Here is an 18,736-nt window from a genome sequence, read left to right on the forward strand (position 1 = left end):
ATAAAGATAAGGATTTTTTAAAAAAATCAATAGCAGCAGTGATGCAGGTGGGTACTTAAGAATCCTGTCCTTAATGGACTTCTAGACTGCGGAGCGTGCTATTTAGATGGTAATGTGCATTATTTCATTTACTTCTGAGTGAGGTGAATTACCCACTCTCCTTTTTTTAAAAAAAAAATATTTTTTATTGCGTTTCTTTTCATAGTTTTGTACATTCCAAATAGTACAGAAGAAACCAAATACAAGAAACACTTTTTTTGATATATTTTTTTTAACAAAAGAAAAAGAAAAAACCTTAATAAAGTTATAGATATATAAACATTCCACTTTCCGTAAATCCCCATTGGACTTCCCCACACCTTCCAAATCTGCGTTCTTTGTAATAACAATATCAGCAATTTGTTACCTTATTTCAAACCTTGTTACAACTTTCAATTATTATGTCTCCGTATTCAATATGTTGTATCTCAATTTTGATACCTTTAAAATAAACATAATATGTTTGGTTTACTTATCTTCTTTTCTCATTTGTGACTTATTTTACCATTTGCTTAATCATATTTGCTAAAGCATAACATTTCCAATAACATGCACTATCTTAAGATTCATACAACTTATAATATTTTTGCAAATAGTCTTTAAATTTTTTCCAATCCCCCTCAACTGATTCTTCATCCAAATCTCGGATTCTGCCGGTCATTTCATACCCACTCTCCTTTTTGGAGCCCTCCTGCTCAGTCTGTTATGGGGACCGTGGACCTCTTTCCCAAAGACTGACCTGCATGGCACCACAGGGCTTTATTATTGACACAGCGTTTCTTCTTAAAGTGTTTGGGTACAACAATTCCACTTAAAAACACATCACACACTTTTTGTTGGTTAGGAAAGTGTTGAGGGAGATGCACTAAAAAGTTTGGGCTAAAGCTGCATAGCTTCCACCCCAAACAAATCAATAAATAATGCGGGTCATATAACCTTTCTGCAGGTTTTTAAATCTAATTTGATGTCTGCGCTTACAAACAAAAAAGTTATTGAGTCTCACACGGGGGAAGCTCCCAGCTAAAGAACATTTCAATGAACAAGTGAATTCCACAAATTAAGTGGAGTAAAAAGAAGTCATTTAATTTTGTATGAACTGAATCTTACACCAGACTTTCCCATCATCATCATTACATTTATATCCCACCAGAGGGGGTGGTCCCAAGCTTTCGCTCAAAAATTTAAATGTGCCCACATTTCTAAAAAAGTTGGCGATCCCTGAACTAAGTATCAGCCTCCTGTTTCTCCAGTCTTCTCTCAAAGGAAGATGCTTGGTTTTAATGCTACCCTTTTCCAGTTCTTGAATCACTTTTTCCAGAAATGTGTGGTTTGTCAAGGGATTCTTTCTCACACACACAGAGAGAGAGAGCGCTATTGCTGTGCTAAACGGATTCTTTGAAAAGAGATCTCTCTACTTGCTGGAGGCAAATTTCTTCTACTGTTTCCATCGAGGGTACATTTCTAGACCTAAATGAACACAAACACCAGAATATTGATTAGCGCCATGATAATTTTCATTTTATGGACAGTGTTCTATTAATTAATTATCTGTCCTTCACCGCAACAGCAGGTTACTGAAACCACCCTACTGTATAAAGGTGAAATTTGCATCCATTGCTCTGCTCACTTTTGCCTTTGGCCTTGCCAACCGCTGACAGGTGCCCCCCCCCCCCAATAGGTTGAACATAGAAGAATGTGGTGCTCAGACTGAAAATGGTCTCCCCCTCCTCCATACATGCTAAATGGCATGAAAATACTCTTTGGGTCAGAGTCTCATCCTAATCGTTTTTCAACTCCTATCAGGGATGGGAAAGAAAACTTACCTGCGTTCCATCTCTGCAATAGTTTCCAGGAGGGGTAAATGTCTCGTCTCCATCAGGAAGCAGGCAGAGACCCCCGCGAGGAGGGGAGCAGCTCCAAATATAATTGGTGGCAGGACAGGAAAGGAATCCCTGAGCACGTAGACCAGGGGCGCAACCATGGCTCCGAGACGGGCTTGCATGGACACAAATCCCATGCCTGTTTGCCTGGCAAGAAGAAACACTGGTGTCTATAAGACTCTAAACACCAGCTGCTTGAACCCTGTGGCCATTTATCTGGCAGAAATCATCCCTAACCACTGGTTCTGCTAGCTGCAGGTGATGGGAGTTGTAGTCCAAAAACAGCTGGAGACCCAAGTTTGGGAAACCCTGGTTTAGATGATACTAGCTGCTCACCTGATCTCTGTCGGGTAGAGCTCCCCAGAATACAGATATGCACCAATAAAGGAACTGGCGAGGCACCCTTTCCCTAGTGCTGCCTGCACTGTACGCAACGTTTGCAGTTCTGCAGGAAGGAGAAATATATAGAATGAACGAAACCTTGTTTTTTACAGCCATAGACCGTCACAATATAAATACAACAAACTGTCTTTTTTACCTATTGAACAGGCAGTTACATACACACACCCCTCATGTACTCACACAAAAGAAAACAGAAAAATAATACTCCCCCCCACCAGTGTAAATCACATATTGCTCCTTTACAACAAACTATAAAGCTATTAAAATTCATTGGGCTAGTCCTATTCAGAGCAGACCCACTAAAGTTAGTGAACCTGACTACCTTAGCAGCATTCATTTCAGTAGGTCTGCTCTGAGTAAAACTAGCATTGGAAGGACACACAACCACCTCCCTTTGCCTTACCTTGGGCTCTAATAATGCTTCTTATTTTCCTGGATGGAGAGGGATGTGTGTGGTTGAAGAAACTAGCAAACCTACTGTACAAGGGCAAAATTCTCACTGACTGCTCCAAACACTTTGGGCTCTGGCCCTGTCCATCACTAGTATGTAGCTCCACAAGAGGATGCTCAGAAGGGACTGTGTTCCTAAGTCTGAAAATGTTTCTGTAACCCTGAGCTAGATGGACCAATGGCCTGGGCTCAGTCTGAAGAATCTTCCTATCTTACTACAGTATATGCTGTCTTTCCTCCAAGGAATTCAATTCAAGACCCCCCCCCCCGCCCATTTTAACTTCACAATAACCATGTGGGGTAGGTTAGATTGAGGGTGTGTAGCCTGAGGTCACACAGTGAGCGAGAGCGGTGGTCTAGGACTGAAGAGAGTTTGGTTCCCCCTTCAGCCGCGGTGCACCCTGGGAGTCTGTGGGCATATTTGCCACCCTGAGAGACTACTGTGGGCACCACAGGCACACCCACACACCCACAAACAAGCACACACTGCAACCTGTTTTATAGGCTACCATGGAAGTGTCTTTCAAGCCTAATTTCAGCAGGGGCAGGGACCCTATGGGACCAAGGAATAGCTCAACAGGCGCATGTGTGCCTCATGGAACTGGGTTGGTGGCCCCTGCTCAAGCCGCAACACTGCATGGCTGATACCAAGGGTGACAGCAGTACAGCTCACAGGTTGATAGGATGGACTGAGCACAATATTCATGCGGAAACAGATTAGACAAATTCCTGGAGGCTATCGGTGGCTACTAGCCACGGCTGTGTTTTACTTCCAGCACTGGAGGCTGTGTGCATCAGAATGCCACTCACTGTGGATCACATGTAGAAGAGGAGAAGAAGAGTTTGGATTTGATATCCCACTTTATCACTACCCTAAGGAGTCTCAAAGCGGCTAACAATCTTCTTTCCCTTCCTCCCCCACAACAAACACTCTGTGAGGTGAGTGAGGCTGAGAGACTTCAGAGAAGTGTGACCAGCCCAAGGTCACCCAGCAGCTGCATGTGGAGGAGCGGGGAATTGAACCTGGTTCACCAGATTACGAGTCCACTGCTCTTAACCACACCACACTGGCTCTCGGTGAGGTTGTGCTACTTTGGGGCTTCCCTTAGGCATCTGGTTGGCTACAGTGAGAACAGGAGGTTGGCTTTGATAAGCCACTGGCCTGATCCAGCAGCCAGACTCTTTTTGGTGTTTTGATGAAAACTCATCGCATGGAGCATCAGTGACCCAAGCAGATGCAGGTCAAAAACCCATAAAGCAACTTGCCATCTGGCACAAACATGTTGACGAACACCAGGAGCCCAGCGAGGGATAGGAAGCCGGCCATGGTAAGGCGGCGCCCGATGAAGACCATGGCAAGGGTGGACAGCAGCACAACAGGAAGGTCGATTGCTCCAAACAACACCTGCACCACAAAGATGTTCAGGCCAAATTTTTGCACGTCCATCGCCAAGCCGTAATAAGAAAAGGAACTGGAAAACCTAGGTAGAGTGGGAAGCAAGCTTGAGTTGCAAATTTAAAGGCTGGATTTCTGCAATGATGTATAACTAATAATTATTATTATTAATAATATTTATATTATTTATATCCTACCCATCTGGCTGGGTGTCGGCATTGCATATTATGCACAAACTATTATTATTATTACTACTGCTACTAATGAGTGATCATTGATGCTGCTGCTACAACTCAGCACTTACAAAGCACCTAAGATGTTCTAAATGCGGCCCTTGAAAAAACGACAACTCCACAGCCTCTGCCTGCTTATTACAATACAATAGACACAATACAAAATTACTATAATTAGTAGTATTTAACGCATAAACCACCTCATATGTTCTTGAGTTGCCATCATACTTCTGTGTTCTCAGAACAGGCTCAAAGCATTCAGTTACCGTTTCCCTCTTCAGATAAAAACAACAGAGGTCCTCTTGCACTCACCAGACAACCATGAGGCAGCAGGTGACCCTCCGCAAGACTGGACTGCGAAACAGGTCAAAGACAGTCCGCCGGGATTTCAGACTTCCAGCTTCCATCTGCATGTAGGAATGCAATACCTGTGCAGGAGGGGGTGAAATGAGTGGAAGGAATTTGGCAGGCCTGGGCAGGGGCCTTAATCCAGAAGAAAGAGTGTGGATTGAGGCTTTGGTGGTCTCAAGTTGAACCCCAAGATACCTGTCACCTTCTGTCCTAGCCTAATAATAATATTACAACAACAAAAACAACAATAATATCCTGCCCATCCAGCTGGGTTTCCCCAGACACTCTGGGCAGCTTCCAGCAAAATATAAAAACAATGAAATGTCAAACATTAAAAACTTCCCTCAATGCCAGGCCTCCATTTTAATTTCCCAGAATGCTCTGGCTTGTGACCCTCTGTGGCAATGGCAGGCTGCCACTTTACATCAAATTACACTGATTATATAAAACGTCTGAGTCACCCTTCAGGGAAAGCCCTCTGAAAAAGATATGTTTTCAACATCTGCCTAAAAGCAAAAATACTAGGCACCTGTTGCTGGGACCTTCCCCTGAGTTGGACCCCTGCAACTCTCCAATCTGCCCCCACTCTTCTTCATTTGACCAGCCTCTCCACAAAGTCTTCATGGGACTCGTGGCACCGAGGGCTTTAAATACTAAAAGCAAAACTGAACATATTATTACGTTATTATATCATATTTGCTAATCTCCTATTATAGAAATTATTATTATTACAAAAAACCCAAAGCATTGGTCATGGCTAACCTCTTTATTAATTTTCTCTCCCTCCTTGCTTTTGCCGTTTATTGCGGCAACTTTCCTCAGATTCTGGACTGCTACCTGTGCCTTGTTATGAAGCAGGAGCCAGCGTGGTGATTCTGGAAGTTTCCTGAGAAGAGATAGATGATAGATAGATAGATAGATAGATAGATAGATAGATAGATAGATAGATATTATTAACAAGGGGGATGATTAAAAGAAAAAGAAAAAAGCTTGTGTAATGGAGTGTTGTTCACATTTCCAGCCACTTTGTTCCATCCATCTCCCAGGTGGAACATCTATTTCCCGTCTTCCAAAATGCATTCTGCATTCCATGGCCTCGCTGGGCTGTTTTGGTGGTCCTCCCACTGGTCCCCAACACACACACATACACACTGTATTCTTTGTTTCGTTCTTCTGCCAACCAAGTCTGTTGACACATCCTCCTCGGTGTGGATGGTGCCATTTTGTCTACATAATGCACAGCACACACTGCCTGAACATCAGACATGGCGGCCATAGGGTCTTGGCCTAACACAAAATGGCTGCCACATCTACATGAGCGGAAAAGAGAGACACACCGAAGCCATACCACAGTCGTATTTGACACTATCACCCCCTACCATGAACAGACAAAAATGATGAAAAATGGTGCCGAGACGGAGAGTTGGAGCCAGCGCCAGTTTCTGACTCTGTATGCAACTCCTGCCAAGACGATCTGCCCAAAGGTGACAAAATAACCTAAGAGGGCACCTGCCACTGTCCGGCCCTTGTTGGGCATCCACTCCAGAACTAGGAGAGAAGCAAGAGAAACTGTTAAAAGGACTTGCAGTAAAAACCAGGATGAACATTTTTTAATGGGCAACACGTCACATGCAAACGTTTGGCTTCCATGCAGAAAACCCCAGGCACCATAGGCTGACTGCTGATATAAAGATGAAAGGACATTCGTATCTATAGTGCCTTGTCTGAGGCTTATCTACTTCTCTACTCATTCCAGGCATAGGCCTAGTGGCGTAGCAAGGTCAGGTGGTACCCGGTGTGGAAAATTTCTTGTCACCCACCCACCCACCCACATTGCAATCTAGTTGGACTCCCAAGAGCCTGCGATCTACTCGCAGTATAAAAAGACTGCCTGTGATCTACCCATTATCATTGTCAAGAGTTGTTGAACTTTTTCTGGGATTCCAGGGTTTGTGTCCAGAGTTTAGGGAGCTTCTGCTTCTCTCCTTCCCTCCACCCTTCACTTGTTTGCTCGCCTGCCTCCTTCCCATCCTCTCCCTGCCTGCCTGCCTCCTCCAGCAGCACAGGAGCGCACCACAGCTCCCCCTCCTTCCCCCGATGGCTAGGGATAGGCGGGAGTGACGGGTGGTCAGCACACCCAATGTCACCCCCCCTCAGAGATGACACCCGGGGCGGTCCGCCCCCACCATCCCCACTTTCTCTACCCCTGCACAGGCCTGGGCTTTAGCCTTGTTTGTTTGTCCTGAGCTTTCGCTGCAAAATCTGCTCTTTAAATTTGAATTGGAGCAAACCAAACTACTTACTCAAGGACAGAGAATTTAGCATGATTCCTGAAAACGTCATGCCAGCCAGGAAGCGGAAGGCGCAGTAGCTGCTGAAGCTGGGCAGGAATGCTGTGATGGTGCCAGCGATGGCAATTTGCAGATATGACCAGATCAGAGGTTTGCGCCTGCCAAACCTGAGTCCCCACCCCCAAAAAAGGAGAAGTAGGATGCATTAATTAATATATTGCTTGGTGGTGAGTTATGGGGACAGGATCTAGCTGGGTCTTAGCTTCCTTGGGTCTCCAGCTGTTTTTGGACTACAATCCCCATCCCCTCATCCGGAGACTTCAGGACAAACCTGGAGGTCTGGCAACCCTACTCACCTAACATTCATCACAACAACCACCCACCTGTCCGATAAGACTCCAAACACCCCAGCCCCAACCAGCACACCAGCCATGTAGAGTGACTGGGCTACATCTCTCAGGTTCTGTAGGTCACACACCAAATTCCACTGGAAGGGAGAAAGAGGAGAACTGAGTCAATTTTGTCTCCATTGCCTTGAGCCCCTTTGAGGAAAAGCAGAATGCGAACATAACAAACACATTAGAAACAAGAGGTCCTTTTCAGATCTTATTGTAAAATGGCAGGATTTACCGTAAATAGCCAAAAGGTACTACTGCAGGGTCTAATACTAATTCTTCCCCAGTTAGACATGATCTTAATATGATAAATACTGTATATTATCTTTTAAAAATTAAATCTAAGCCAAACAACCCCAAACGAGTTACTTCATTTGTTATTGGAATGTTTAATTTATATCCCTGCCACTCTGTGTTTTAAAACTGCCTTCCCGTCTTTCATTTCTTGTTGATGATGAAGAAAGCTCACCTCCGTCACAATGGTAGACTCGAACACACTCACATCATAGACCCATCCACCTGTGCAGAGTTCGGTGTGCACCTGTGTGGCAGAGTCCCCAACCTCCACAGTCGCATTTGGGCTCAATAGGCGCCGCCAACTCATGGCAAACTGGAGACACTTCTCCGGCTTCCAATTCTGGTCTATGGGGACAGGTGCCTTCAGCAAGACTCCTTCTGCTGTGCTTTGGGTGTAGCTAGAGGGCAAGGTCTGGTTGGTGGGCAGCAAAGGCTTGCAGTGGTGGTCTGGAACAGCGGCAGTGAAGTTCTGCAGGAAGTTGTGGCAACCAATAAGGCATACAGAGATCAGCAAGAAGGTGATTTGCGAGATCTGGAAGCGGCCAACTCCTCCGATAGACTCCAAGACATCATTGAATGCCATGACAAAAGTTGAGGATCACTGTGCAATTGGATAGAACAGGTGAGGTTATCTACTTTTCTGGATTTCTCTCCACGTAGGCCAACTTATGGGAAAGCCCTTTGGAATCGAAGCTTACCCAAGAAGAGCAGTTAGCCGTTTTGAACTTTCCAAGCAGCTTTGAACACTAAAGCCTTGTAACTGAATCTGAAACGAAACAATAATCTCAATATTTAAAAAACACAACGTATTATTTCCCCCCCAAATCTAAGTCAGAAATCTAAACGCTGAATAACCCAACAACTTCCACTTGTTTTTTCAGACAGAGGAAAACAACCTGCAACTTCTAGTGGGCATTTTAGTGTCCCCTCCAATTAGTATTTCTTGCACATTCATCCAGATGTGCCTGCACAAAGCTTGTGTTAAAGTCCAATAAGATCCTGTCTTTATCGAGTTTTTGTTCTGATTTGATTGCAAGGAGGTTCTGTTTGTGCAGAAGTTATATGTTTTTCTCTGAATTCCACACTTTTTAGTGTATTTTCCCATCAGTTTCCTAACTACCCCCCAAATTGTTGTTTATTAAAAAAGTTTATCCACTTTAATTGCATGAACTAAGGGCTCATTCACACTTTTCCTTGCCCTGTATTTTGATGGGATTTCATACCAATAAATTCCCCAGGTGTATGAGAGCTCCTCTTGTTGTTCCATGGCTGTGCCTTTGGAAAATCGGATCTTACCCACTGAATCAGAAGCTTGCTAAGCAAAATATCTCTTTGGATTTTCCGTACATCTGATAAGATCCGATTCAGCAAGTAACAGTGGATTTTTGCCGCAGAACAAGGAGAAAAGCTTTCAGATCCAGGGGAATTAATCAGTGCACAATATGATCAAAAATTCCCTTCTGGGCAGGTAAAAGCAGTGCTGGTATAGGGGGCAACTGGGGGGGGGGGAGACTTACCAGGCACAGAACAGGTTCCAAATCTCTGCATGGGCAAAGATGAGACAGGCTTTCTGGATTGCAGGAATCCTTTAATTCATCCCTGTGATGCCCTAACATGTAACAGATTTTGAGGGAGCTTGAAGAAATTGCAGCATCCCAAATTGCAAAAGAGGCCTGAATCTGTTTATTGAGTCTTGACTGACTATATACGCATCTATACACACACACACACACACACACACACACACACGTCTACACACACAAACATCCACACAGCTACTCTTTAATTTCTCCTGGGCCTCTGCTCTTTTCACAGGCTCCTAAAAAGAGCAAGGGATTATGTAAGGTGCAGGTGTTTGGCTACCGTGGGAAAGCTTTATTTCCATGGTTGTTATTGGAAAAGAAACCACTAATTAAAAATACAATTACTTGGTGTTTTGGCTGACAATAAGAATCGATTACAATCAAAGGGCCAATGCAGTGTATGCAAGGGAAAGCACCCATGGGGGCAGAAACATATTAATTACACAGATTCTTCTACATCCCCTCCAACATTTCTCTGATGAAAATAGGGACATCCCATTCCATTATGATAATTTTACTATTCATACCCCACACATCTTACGGGGTCACTCCAGCACTCTGGGCAGCTTCCAACATATAGAAAAACATAACTGAACATTAAACATTAAAAAAAACTTCCCTATACAGGATTGCCTTCAGACGGCTAAGGGGGTTGGATAACTCCATACCCTCCAATATTTCTTCAGTGAAAATAGGGGCATCCTAAGGAAAAGCAGGACATTCTGGGATCAAATCAGAAATGTCCCGCTTTTCCTTAGGACGTCCCTATTTTCATTGGAGAAATGTTGGAGGATATGGAGTGATGTAACTATACAACCTTTAGAACCATCTGAAGGTGGCCCTGTACAAGAAAGTTTTTTTTAAAGTAGTTAAAATGTTTTATTATGTTTTGGACTTCCGGTTTGGATCGCCTGCAGTATGGGAGCGCGGAGGAGTTGCTCTCCGACTTCTCCGAGCTAAACGGGGTTTCTGGGGGATACGCAAAGGCACTGCGCCCCCCAAAACCTCAAGGGGGGTCCCCTTGAGGGAAGCGTGACCAGCAGCGCCGGAGTGGCCCGAAGCTAAGTGGATTTGTTCCAGGAGCGACGGGACCGAGAGGCGCACTTGGTAAGCTCTGCGGACCCTGTTCAGCAATGCCTCTAAGCTCCCACTGAGAGAGGCGACAGACCTCCGTTAATTTAAGAGAGGCTAACCTTGGGGTGAAATGAACAACGTTGTACTAAAAAAATGAGAAACAAACCCAAGGGAGCGAAAGATGGTTACAGATTGAGTTACGGAGTCCATCTGGTTTGACGGGGTTTAAGATGGCGCTGAGACCTCAGTCGGAAGAGTGATACAAAGAAACCAGTACTTTCCTGCTGTAAAAACCGTGGAAGGGAAAGTCCCCGACGGGAGTTTGTCGGGGCAAAAGTAACAAAAAAAAAAAAAAAAAAGTATCTAAACAGGAGGAAACTTTAAAGACTTTGCTTTGCATGAGCGGCTAGAGAAAGACTTCGGAGAGGGGCTTAAGGGAAACACTGAGAAGGAGGAAAGGAGGAGGTAGTCAGGAACGAGGGAAGACATTTTAACTCGCGCCTAGGAAAAAGAGGAGGTTACAATAACGAAATAATAACGAGATAAACCTCCTCTCATAAGCCCCAAGGAGCAGTAAAGGGCAAGGTTTGAGCCCGATCCAGCCCGATCCAGCACCCCCCCTCCCATCTCGCTACCTCGTGAAAGTATTGGAGCCTTGACGCTCCAGTGATCCTGCCGCCATCGATCCTCCGCCATCGGCATTTCGCTGACGACGGGAGAAGAGGGCTTCATAGAGATCTGGATTGTGAGATCCCTGGTCGGAACCTGTTTTAAACCTCCACGGCGATATTTTCTGGGATCTGCTTTAAACCTCTGAGCCTCTAGACGAAAGCGGAGATTCCCCTCCGCTCTCGACCCACCGCCCGGAGCCTTGAGGCCCCTGTGGTTTGTCGCCCCCGACTCTCCGCCATCGACATTTTGCAGACATCGGGAGGGGAAAGCCTCACAGAGATTTAGACGGCGAGGCCCCTGGCCGGAACCCGCCTTAAACCACTACACGGAAGCGGAGTTTCCCCCCCCCACCTTTTTCCCCCCTCTTTTTTTTTTTCCTTTGTGTGCTACGGCAGATTCCTCTTCTGTGCTCCACGGTGATCTTTTGTTGGATCTGCTCTGATATTGACTCCTTCAAGGAACATAAGTCCAGGAGGGACAGAGACAGAAATATCTACTTTGTATACTACCTTTTGATAAAACCTCCGGAACGTTAAACCTCAAGCGTAACATACGTTTCCCTATCTCCACTGCTGCCCCTCCCCTGTCCTGACTGCTGCCTTTTTTCTTTTTCTTTTTTTTTTTTTTTTTTTGGCCTTTAAAGCCCCTCCCTCGCCTCTCCCTCCTCACGTCCCCTTTTCTCCCTTTCCCCTCCCAGCCCCGGTGGTTTTTACAGAAAGTTTTACAGAAAGAGAGCAGGGAGAAGAGTCGTGACATTGGTTAATGCCTATAACGTGCAAATATGGATTAAGCCAAGCAAGTGGCTGGAAGAAACCAAGACAGACTTTAATTGGAAATTACCTAAAAGGAAGACTTTCTGTGCCCACTACACATCGACTCCCTCTCATCACTGACTCTTCCATATCAGTACAACCCCTCCTCTAATCTACCCCCATATTTATTCTTTCCCCTTTTCTTTTCTCCTCTCCTTTCTTCTTTTTTTGTGGCCCCCATCTTCTCTCTTCTTCTCCTTTCACCCCTCTTTTGTTCTCTACCCCCCCCAGTTCCTCTTTCTTCCCTTTTCTGAGACACTCTATTTCAGCTTTCATTTCCTTCTCCGGAAGTTGCTGAGAGATTGGCTGATAAAAAAAAAAAAACAGAACCCATAAAGGGAGAATCAGTAACAGCAACTTTCTTGGTGAAAAGAAAAAGGTTATAAGACTGTGAGCCCCTACAGGGGAGAGATACAAGAACTCTAGGTGTGCTTGACGCTAAAGATAGGGGAGGGAAGGAGGAGGAGAGGGAGGATGATGGGAAAGGACGGGAGGAAGGTAGTAGGAACACCAACAGATAGGAAAACTTCAAAGCAAGAGGAAATAAGAGATTTGGATGCACTATGGCTAAAAATAAAAGAGGAGTTTAGACAAAACGAAACACACATGGAAAAAAAGCTAGGAGAGATGCAAGATTCCTTTGATAAAAAAATGGAGGAAATAGTAGGGGAAATATCTAACAAAATAAAAGACCTAACAATCCGAACAAAAACCGTAGAAGACTCAAACAAGAGGCTGCAAAGAGAGATGAAAGACCAGAGAAGAGAGGCCGAGAAATTTAAAGAGAACTTGGAGGAGCTGAATAAAAGTCAAGACCAAGTACTAGACAACTTAGCTATGATGGAAATGAAACAAAAACAGTTAAACTTAAAATTCAGAGGAGTAGGAGAGGAAAGGGAAGAAGATATTAAAGGAAAAATGGTCAAAGAACTGGCGATATGGTTAGCGTTGACAGAGGAGGAAGTCGAACAAACGATAGAGAACGCTTTCAGAATCAAAATAAAAATCAAACAAAACAGAATGAAAAAGATTCCAGGAGACTGTCTAGTGATCTTTAAATCAATAGAAATGAGGAACATAATTTTGAGAGAAAGCTACCAGAGAAGATTGGTAATTGATGGGAAACCAATTATCATCTTCAAAGAAATTCCAATTAGACTCCTCCGCAAGAGAGAAGGCTACAAACAACTAGCCAATACGCTAAAAAAGAACGGCATAAAGCATAGGTGGGAATTCCCCGAGGGAATCTCTTTCTTTTATAAGGGGAAGAGGTTCAAGATTACAGAAAGTCAGGAAATCAGCAAATTTTTACGTAGATACGAGAAGGATTTCGGAGAGACAGTAGAGAGAAGCGGAGGGAGAGGTGTGGAGAGAGAGAGGAGAGAAGGTGTGGAGGCGGAGGGGAGGGGGGGAGGAGGGGGAGGAGGGGAAGAGGAGGAAGGTGAAGAGGAGGAGGAGGAGGAGGGAGAGGAAGAGGAAGAAACAGAAGACAAACTCACCCGAATCTAAGCTAGACGAAACGTAGATTACTGACTAAATAGTAATAAAAAGTGATAATGAATCTAAAAATTTTAACATGGAATGTAAATGGCATGAATGAAAAAACTAAAAGAAATAAAATTGTAAATGTGTTAAAAAAGAAAAAACTGGATGTAATTTGTATGCAGGAGACTCATGTAGCCAGAAAACACAAACATGTATTAGTAAATAAAAACCTAGGAACAGAGTTCATAAACTCCACGGAAGAGAAGAAAAAAGGGGTAGTAACATATGTCAACGAAAAGTGGGAACCCAAACTGATATGTAAGGACGAAGATGGTAGGATACTGGGGGTTCAAATCAACTTCCAGGGGGAAAAGATTAACGTAGTAAACATCTATGCCCCCAACTCAAACAGGTCAGAATTCTTTAAAAAATTAGAACAAATGCTATTAGACCTTGATAATAACAAAACGGTATTATTGGGAGACTTTAATGCGGTCCCGACATTAGAAATGGACAGACAAACGGAAAAGAAAAAACACAAACAAGGGAAATTACCGAAATCTTTCCTAGATTTGGAAGAAAACATGGATCTAATAGATATATGGAGATACAAACACCCAACAGAAAAACAGTTTACCTTCTTCTCTGAGGTACATAAAAGTTGGGGCAGAATAGATCAAATATGGACCTCAAAGGCACTCTCTTTAAGAACCATTAAATGTGATATACACCCGAGAACTTTTTCTGACCACAACTCATTAACACTTGAAATAAAAGGGGTGACCCAGGGAGGCTTTAGATGGAGACTGAATGAATATTTATTAGATGACGATGAGATCAGCGAGAAAGCTAAAGCCACTCTAAAGGAATATTTTGACATCAATACTAACAGAGGAACAAGTATAGAAATGGTATGGGACGCTAGCAAAGCGGTCCTAAGAGGCCTCTTCATTCAGCAAAACAACTACAAGAAAAAAGTAAGACAACAAAAGAAGGAAGAAATTCTCAAACAGCTAAGGGAGAATGAGAAAAAATTAATAAAAAATCCGAAAGACGAAGAAAGCCTACAAACACTAAAGTTATTACAAACACAATACTCCATGTTAACGAATCAAGAGATTGAATGGAAGATTAAGTTGATGAGGCAAAGATATTTTGAGTCAGCGAATAAGACCGGAAAATTTCTAGCATGGCAACTAAGGGAGAAACAAAAACAGAGCGTGATAAACAAGATAAGAGAAGGAGAAGAACTGATAGTGGACCCAAAAAGAATACAAAAAAATTTTTTAAACTTCTATGAGCAATTATACAAGAAAGGTGAAGAAGAACTAACCCATATAGAATGTTATTTAAAGAACTGTAAAGGGAAGACCATCACAGATGAAGAAAAACTCCAATTAAATAGACCCATAAACATAGAGGAGATCCAGTGTGCGATAAAAAAAATGAAACTGGGGAAAGCGCCAGGGCCGGATGGACTATCGGCTAAATATTACAAAGTTTTGGGGAATCAACTGTCAACCACGCTGTGCGACACCATGAATAACATTCTAAGAGGAGGAAAAATACCAGAGTCTTGGAGAGAAGCCTTTATAACATTAATCCCAAAACCAGATACAGATAGACTGAACATCAAGAATTACAGACCAATATCCCTGCTAAATAACGATTATAAAATCTATGCAGATATTATGGCAACCAGATTGAAAAAGTGTTTAACAAACCTTATTCATAAAGATCAAGCGGGATTTCTACCCAACAGATTCCTAAAAGATAACGTGAGACACGTTATTAACATAATAGAGTATCTGGAGATTAAAAATGAAGTACCGGCAGCTCTGATCTTTATAGACGCAGAAAAGGCGTTTGATAACGTCTCCTGGGCATTCCTATTGAACGCTATAGAAAAGGCAGGGATTGAGGGCGAATTCCTGAAAGGAATACAGGCGATATATTCAAACCAATCTGCAAAACTGGTCATAAATAATAATCTTACAAACACGTTTAAAATAGAGAAAGGAACGAGACAGGGCTGCCCTCTCTCCCCGCTTCTATTCATAATGGCTCTGGAAATCCTGGCGAATAAGATTAGAGCAAAGCCAGAGATCCAAGGGATTAAAATAGGTCCAAAAGAATATAAGTTAAAAGCCTATGCGGATGACCTGATACTGTCCCTGGGAGAACCACAAGGAAGTATCGCTAAAGCGCTAGAGACATTAGAGGAATATGGCAAACTGTCAGGCTTCAAACTAAACAAATCCAAAACAAAAATGCTGACAAAAAACGTGGATATTGAAGAGAAGGAGAAGATTGAGAGGCAATATGGAATTAAAGTAGTTAAAAAAGTAAAATACTTAGGAATTTGGCTCACATCGAAAAATATAAATCTAATTGAAGACAATTACTCGGCAACATGGAATAAAGTTAAAAAAGATTTGGACGTCTGGAATAGAGTCAAGCTCTCGTGGCTGGGTAGGATGGAATCAATAAAAATGAACATATTACCTAAGATGCTGTTCTTATTTCAAAACATTCCGGTCATTAGAGGATCCAAAACATTTAAAGACTGGCAGAAAACCCTCTCGAGGTTCATATGGCAGGGCAGAAGGCCTAGGATAAGATTCAAACTGCTTACAGACAGAAAAGAAAGGGGTGGGCTAGCAGTCCCCAATCTACAACTGTATTACGAAGCAGCCTGCCTGTGCTGGGTCAAAGATTGGATAACCCTGGAGAATGCTGATCTATTGGACCTGGAAGGGGCAGACAACAGGTTCGGATGGCATGCCTACCTCTGGTTAAACAAAGGGAAAGCACATAAAGGATTCACGAACCACATTATCAAAGGCCCACTATGTGAAGTCTGGGAAAAAAATAAAAAGTTGCTGGAGAGGAAAACACCTTGGTGGCTGTCCCCAACAGATATCCTATCAATCAAGAAGACTGACTCGGAAGAACGAAAACTGACATATGAAGATCTATTGACAAGAGCTCAAGACAGTTGGAAATTAAGACCATACGAGGAGTTGAAGGAGAACTTGAAGAGCTGGTTACAGTACCATCAGATCAATGCATTATGGACGGAAGACAAAAAGCTAGGAATGAACGAAAAAAAATCCAAATTCCAGATAGAAATAATTGAAAGTAAATCCAAGTTATTATCCAAAATGTATAACATATTATTAGAATGGGATACAAAAGATGAAAAAACCAAAGAAGTCATGGTTAAGTGGGAGAAAGACCTGGGGCATAACATTGAATATGAGGAATGGTCAAAGCTGTGGAATGTTGGAATAAAATTTACAGCAAGCGCGGCAGTCAGAGAGAATTTAGAGAAAATGATATATAGATGGTATTTAACACCAGAAAAATTAAGCAGGATGTATAAGACCGGTAATAGAGATTGCTGGAGATGCAAAACAAAAGAAGGTAATTTCATACATATGTGGTGGACATGTGAGGAAACGAAAAAATTTTGGAATCAGATATATGAGGAACTGAAAAAAATACTTAGATACACATTCCCCAAAAAACCAGAGGCCTTCCTGCTAGGGATGGTCGGGAAAGAAATACAGGATAAAGATAAAATTTTATTTCAATATTCAACAGCAGCGGCCAGAATGTTAATTGCTCAAAACTGGAAAAATGCAAACTTGCCAACAGTAAGAGATTGGCAAACAAAACTATATGGCTTCATTGAATTGGCAAAGATGACTCAAAAAATTAGAAATCAAAAAAACGCAAAGTTAAATGAGGATTGGAACAAATTTTCGGTTTATCTGGAAAGTAACTTTAAGAACCTACCAACTATAGCAGGATTGACATATCACTTCTGACGCGAAAACTAAAGACTAACACCAGTGGTTAAACAAAAAGAGAAAAAGTTAAAACCCGAAACCAGGAGGGAAGGAAGCAGCTGTTGATTGTTAAATGTTGTATGTAAATGTCCTTGTTTGTTCTTATGTTTTTTTGGTGTGTTTTTTTTTTTTCTTTCTTTCTTTTTCTGCTGTTTATTGTTCAGTGTGTTTTGGTGTGATTGTGATATTGTGTTTCTTTTTTTGACTGGTTGTGAAGTGTGTTTTTAACGTTGAAAAATCTCAATAAACATTATTAAAAAAAAAAAAAATGTTTTATTATGTTTTTATATATGTTGGAAGCCACCCAGAATGGCTGGGGCAACCCAGTCAGATGGGCAAGGTATAAATAATAAAGTTTATGTTTATTAAATAACATGTCCCTATTTTTATTAGAGAAATGTTGGAGGGTATGCTCATGGGCAGTGCTTTCTTTCTAGAAAAAATAGGTGCCGGTACTCAGTATGAAGTTGTTGCAGTAAGTGCCACACTTTTTAACAACAGAAAAGAGGTGCCCTTAAGGACCTCCTGAAAAAAAGCACAGCTCATGGGTGAGGCTGGTCTGCAAACTGATTCAAATCTCTCCCCCATTCCTGGCCAGGCTAAAGAGTACTCTTGGGAAAGTGCTCTTTCTGTTGACTTCGCCAGGACTGCACCCAGAAGACTGCACACAGGAGCAGCCTTTCTAGTTGTGAAGATTCACTTCCGCCTCTGGTGCCTCTCGCAAGATGGCGTCTTGAGTGCCCTCGGTGGCGGCGCCCGCTGCAGCTTCAAGATGGCGCATTTCCGCCCGACCTTATCCCGCAGCGCCTTTCTCAAGAGGGCAGCGCTCCCGGAGGAGCAGCTGCAAGAGGGCGCCGTCGCGGAGCTCCAGTTCCTTAGGTACCGTAGACCGTAGAGCATGTGCAGAGGGCGCCACACACACACCAACGGGGGAATCTCCTAAGCAGCACACTCCAAACCGGCCACCCCCTCCATCTCCCAGAGTCTCTCTTTTGGAAGGGCTGCTTGGAGCCTCCATGGCTCAGCGCAGTCTGCCTGCAGGCGATGGCAGGACTTCAGGAGCGGGCGGACGCTGCGCTCTTAAGTCTCCAGCTCCATATAAGCACGCTGCATCTGCCCAGAGGCAGCCCCCATGTGCTGCAGTCAGCAGTCTACCCCACCACCTCCACTGAGTGAGACAGGGGAGTGGGATATTTTTATTTTTAAGGCAGAATCGGCGTCTGTTTCTTATTACACCTCGAGCGCCCCTGCTCGGGAGATCTCAGTGGGTGCCCTCGGGGACGCCGTAACGCCCCGAGTGGGAAGAGAGGACTCGAGGAGGGCTCGGGTGAGACAACTCTGTTCCCGGAGAATGAGGTGGGAAGAGGGATGGGAGACACCGACGTCCTTCTTCACCGCCTCTACCCTATTCTTGGAGGGCAGGGGAAGAACCAGGTGAGGAACAGCTCGTTTACTGAGAGGTAGAAAGCCTCTGGATGTGGAGGCTCCACTACGCTTGTGTAGCTTATGCCTGTGGACAAAG

General features: G+C 43.5%; 1 protein-coding gene across 1 annotated transcript; it reads right to left on the reverse strand.

The window, feature by feature from the left end:
- Positions 1–3,990: 3,990 nt before the first annotated feature.
- LOC114586968 (solute carrier family 22 member 20-like) lies at positions 3,991–8,330 on the reverse strand. Its single transcript, XM_077920665.1, has 6 exons — positions 7,907–8,330; positions 7,399–7,529; positions 7,055–7,209; positions 6,131–6,299; positions 4,713–4,883; positions 3,991–4,252 (listed from the first exon to the last, which is right to left on the reverse strand). Exons 1-6 carry the CDS (start codon positions 8,315–8,317, stop codon positions 3,991–3,993), a joined length of 1,299 nt encoding a protein of 432 aa, XP_077776791.1. The 5' UTR covers positions 8,318–8,330.
- Between the last annotated feature and the right edge of the window lie 10,406 nt (positions 8,331–18,736).

The sequence above is a fragment of the Podarcis muralis genome, chromosome 16 (assembly GCF_964188315.1).
Source record: "Podarcis muralis chromosome 16, rPodMur119.hap1.1, whole genome shotgun sequence".
Classification (NCBI taxonomy): Eukaryota; Metazoa; Chordata; class Lepidosauria; order Squamata; family Lacertidae; genus Podarcis; species Podarcis muralis.

What these genes read in the sequence shown, in the direction of transcription:
- LOC114586968 (XM_077920665.1), bottom strand. Translation starts at nt 8,317, where the DNA reads ATGGCATTCAATGATGTCTTGGAGTCTATCGGAGGAGTTGGCCGCTTC. An exon ending in ATCATTTTTGTCTGTTCATG is followed by an intron (nt 4,884 to 6,130) that starts GTAGGGGGTGAT and finishes TTCTGGATTAAG; the next exon opens with GCCCCTGCCCAGGCCTGCCA. An exon ending in TGCTGCCTCATGGTTGTCTG is followed by an intron (nt 4,253 to 4,712) that starts GTGAGTGCAAGA and finishes CACTCTACCTAG; the next exon opens with GTTTTCCAGTTCCTTTTCTT.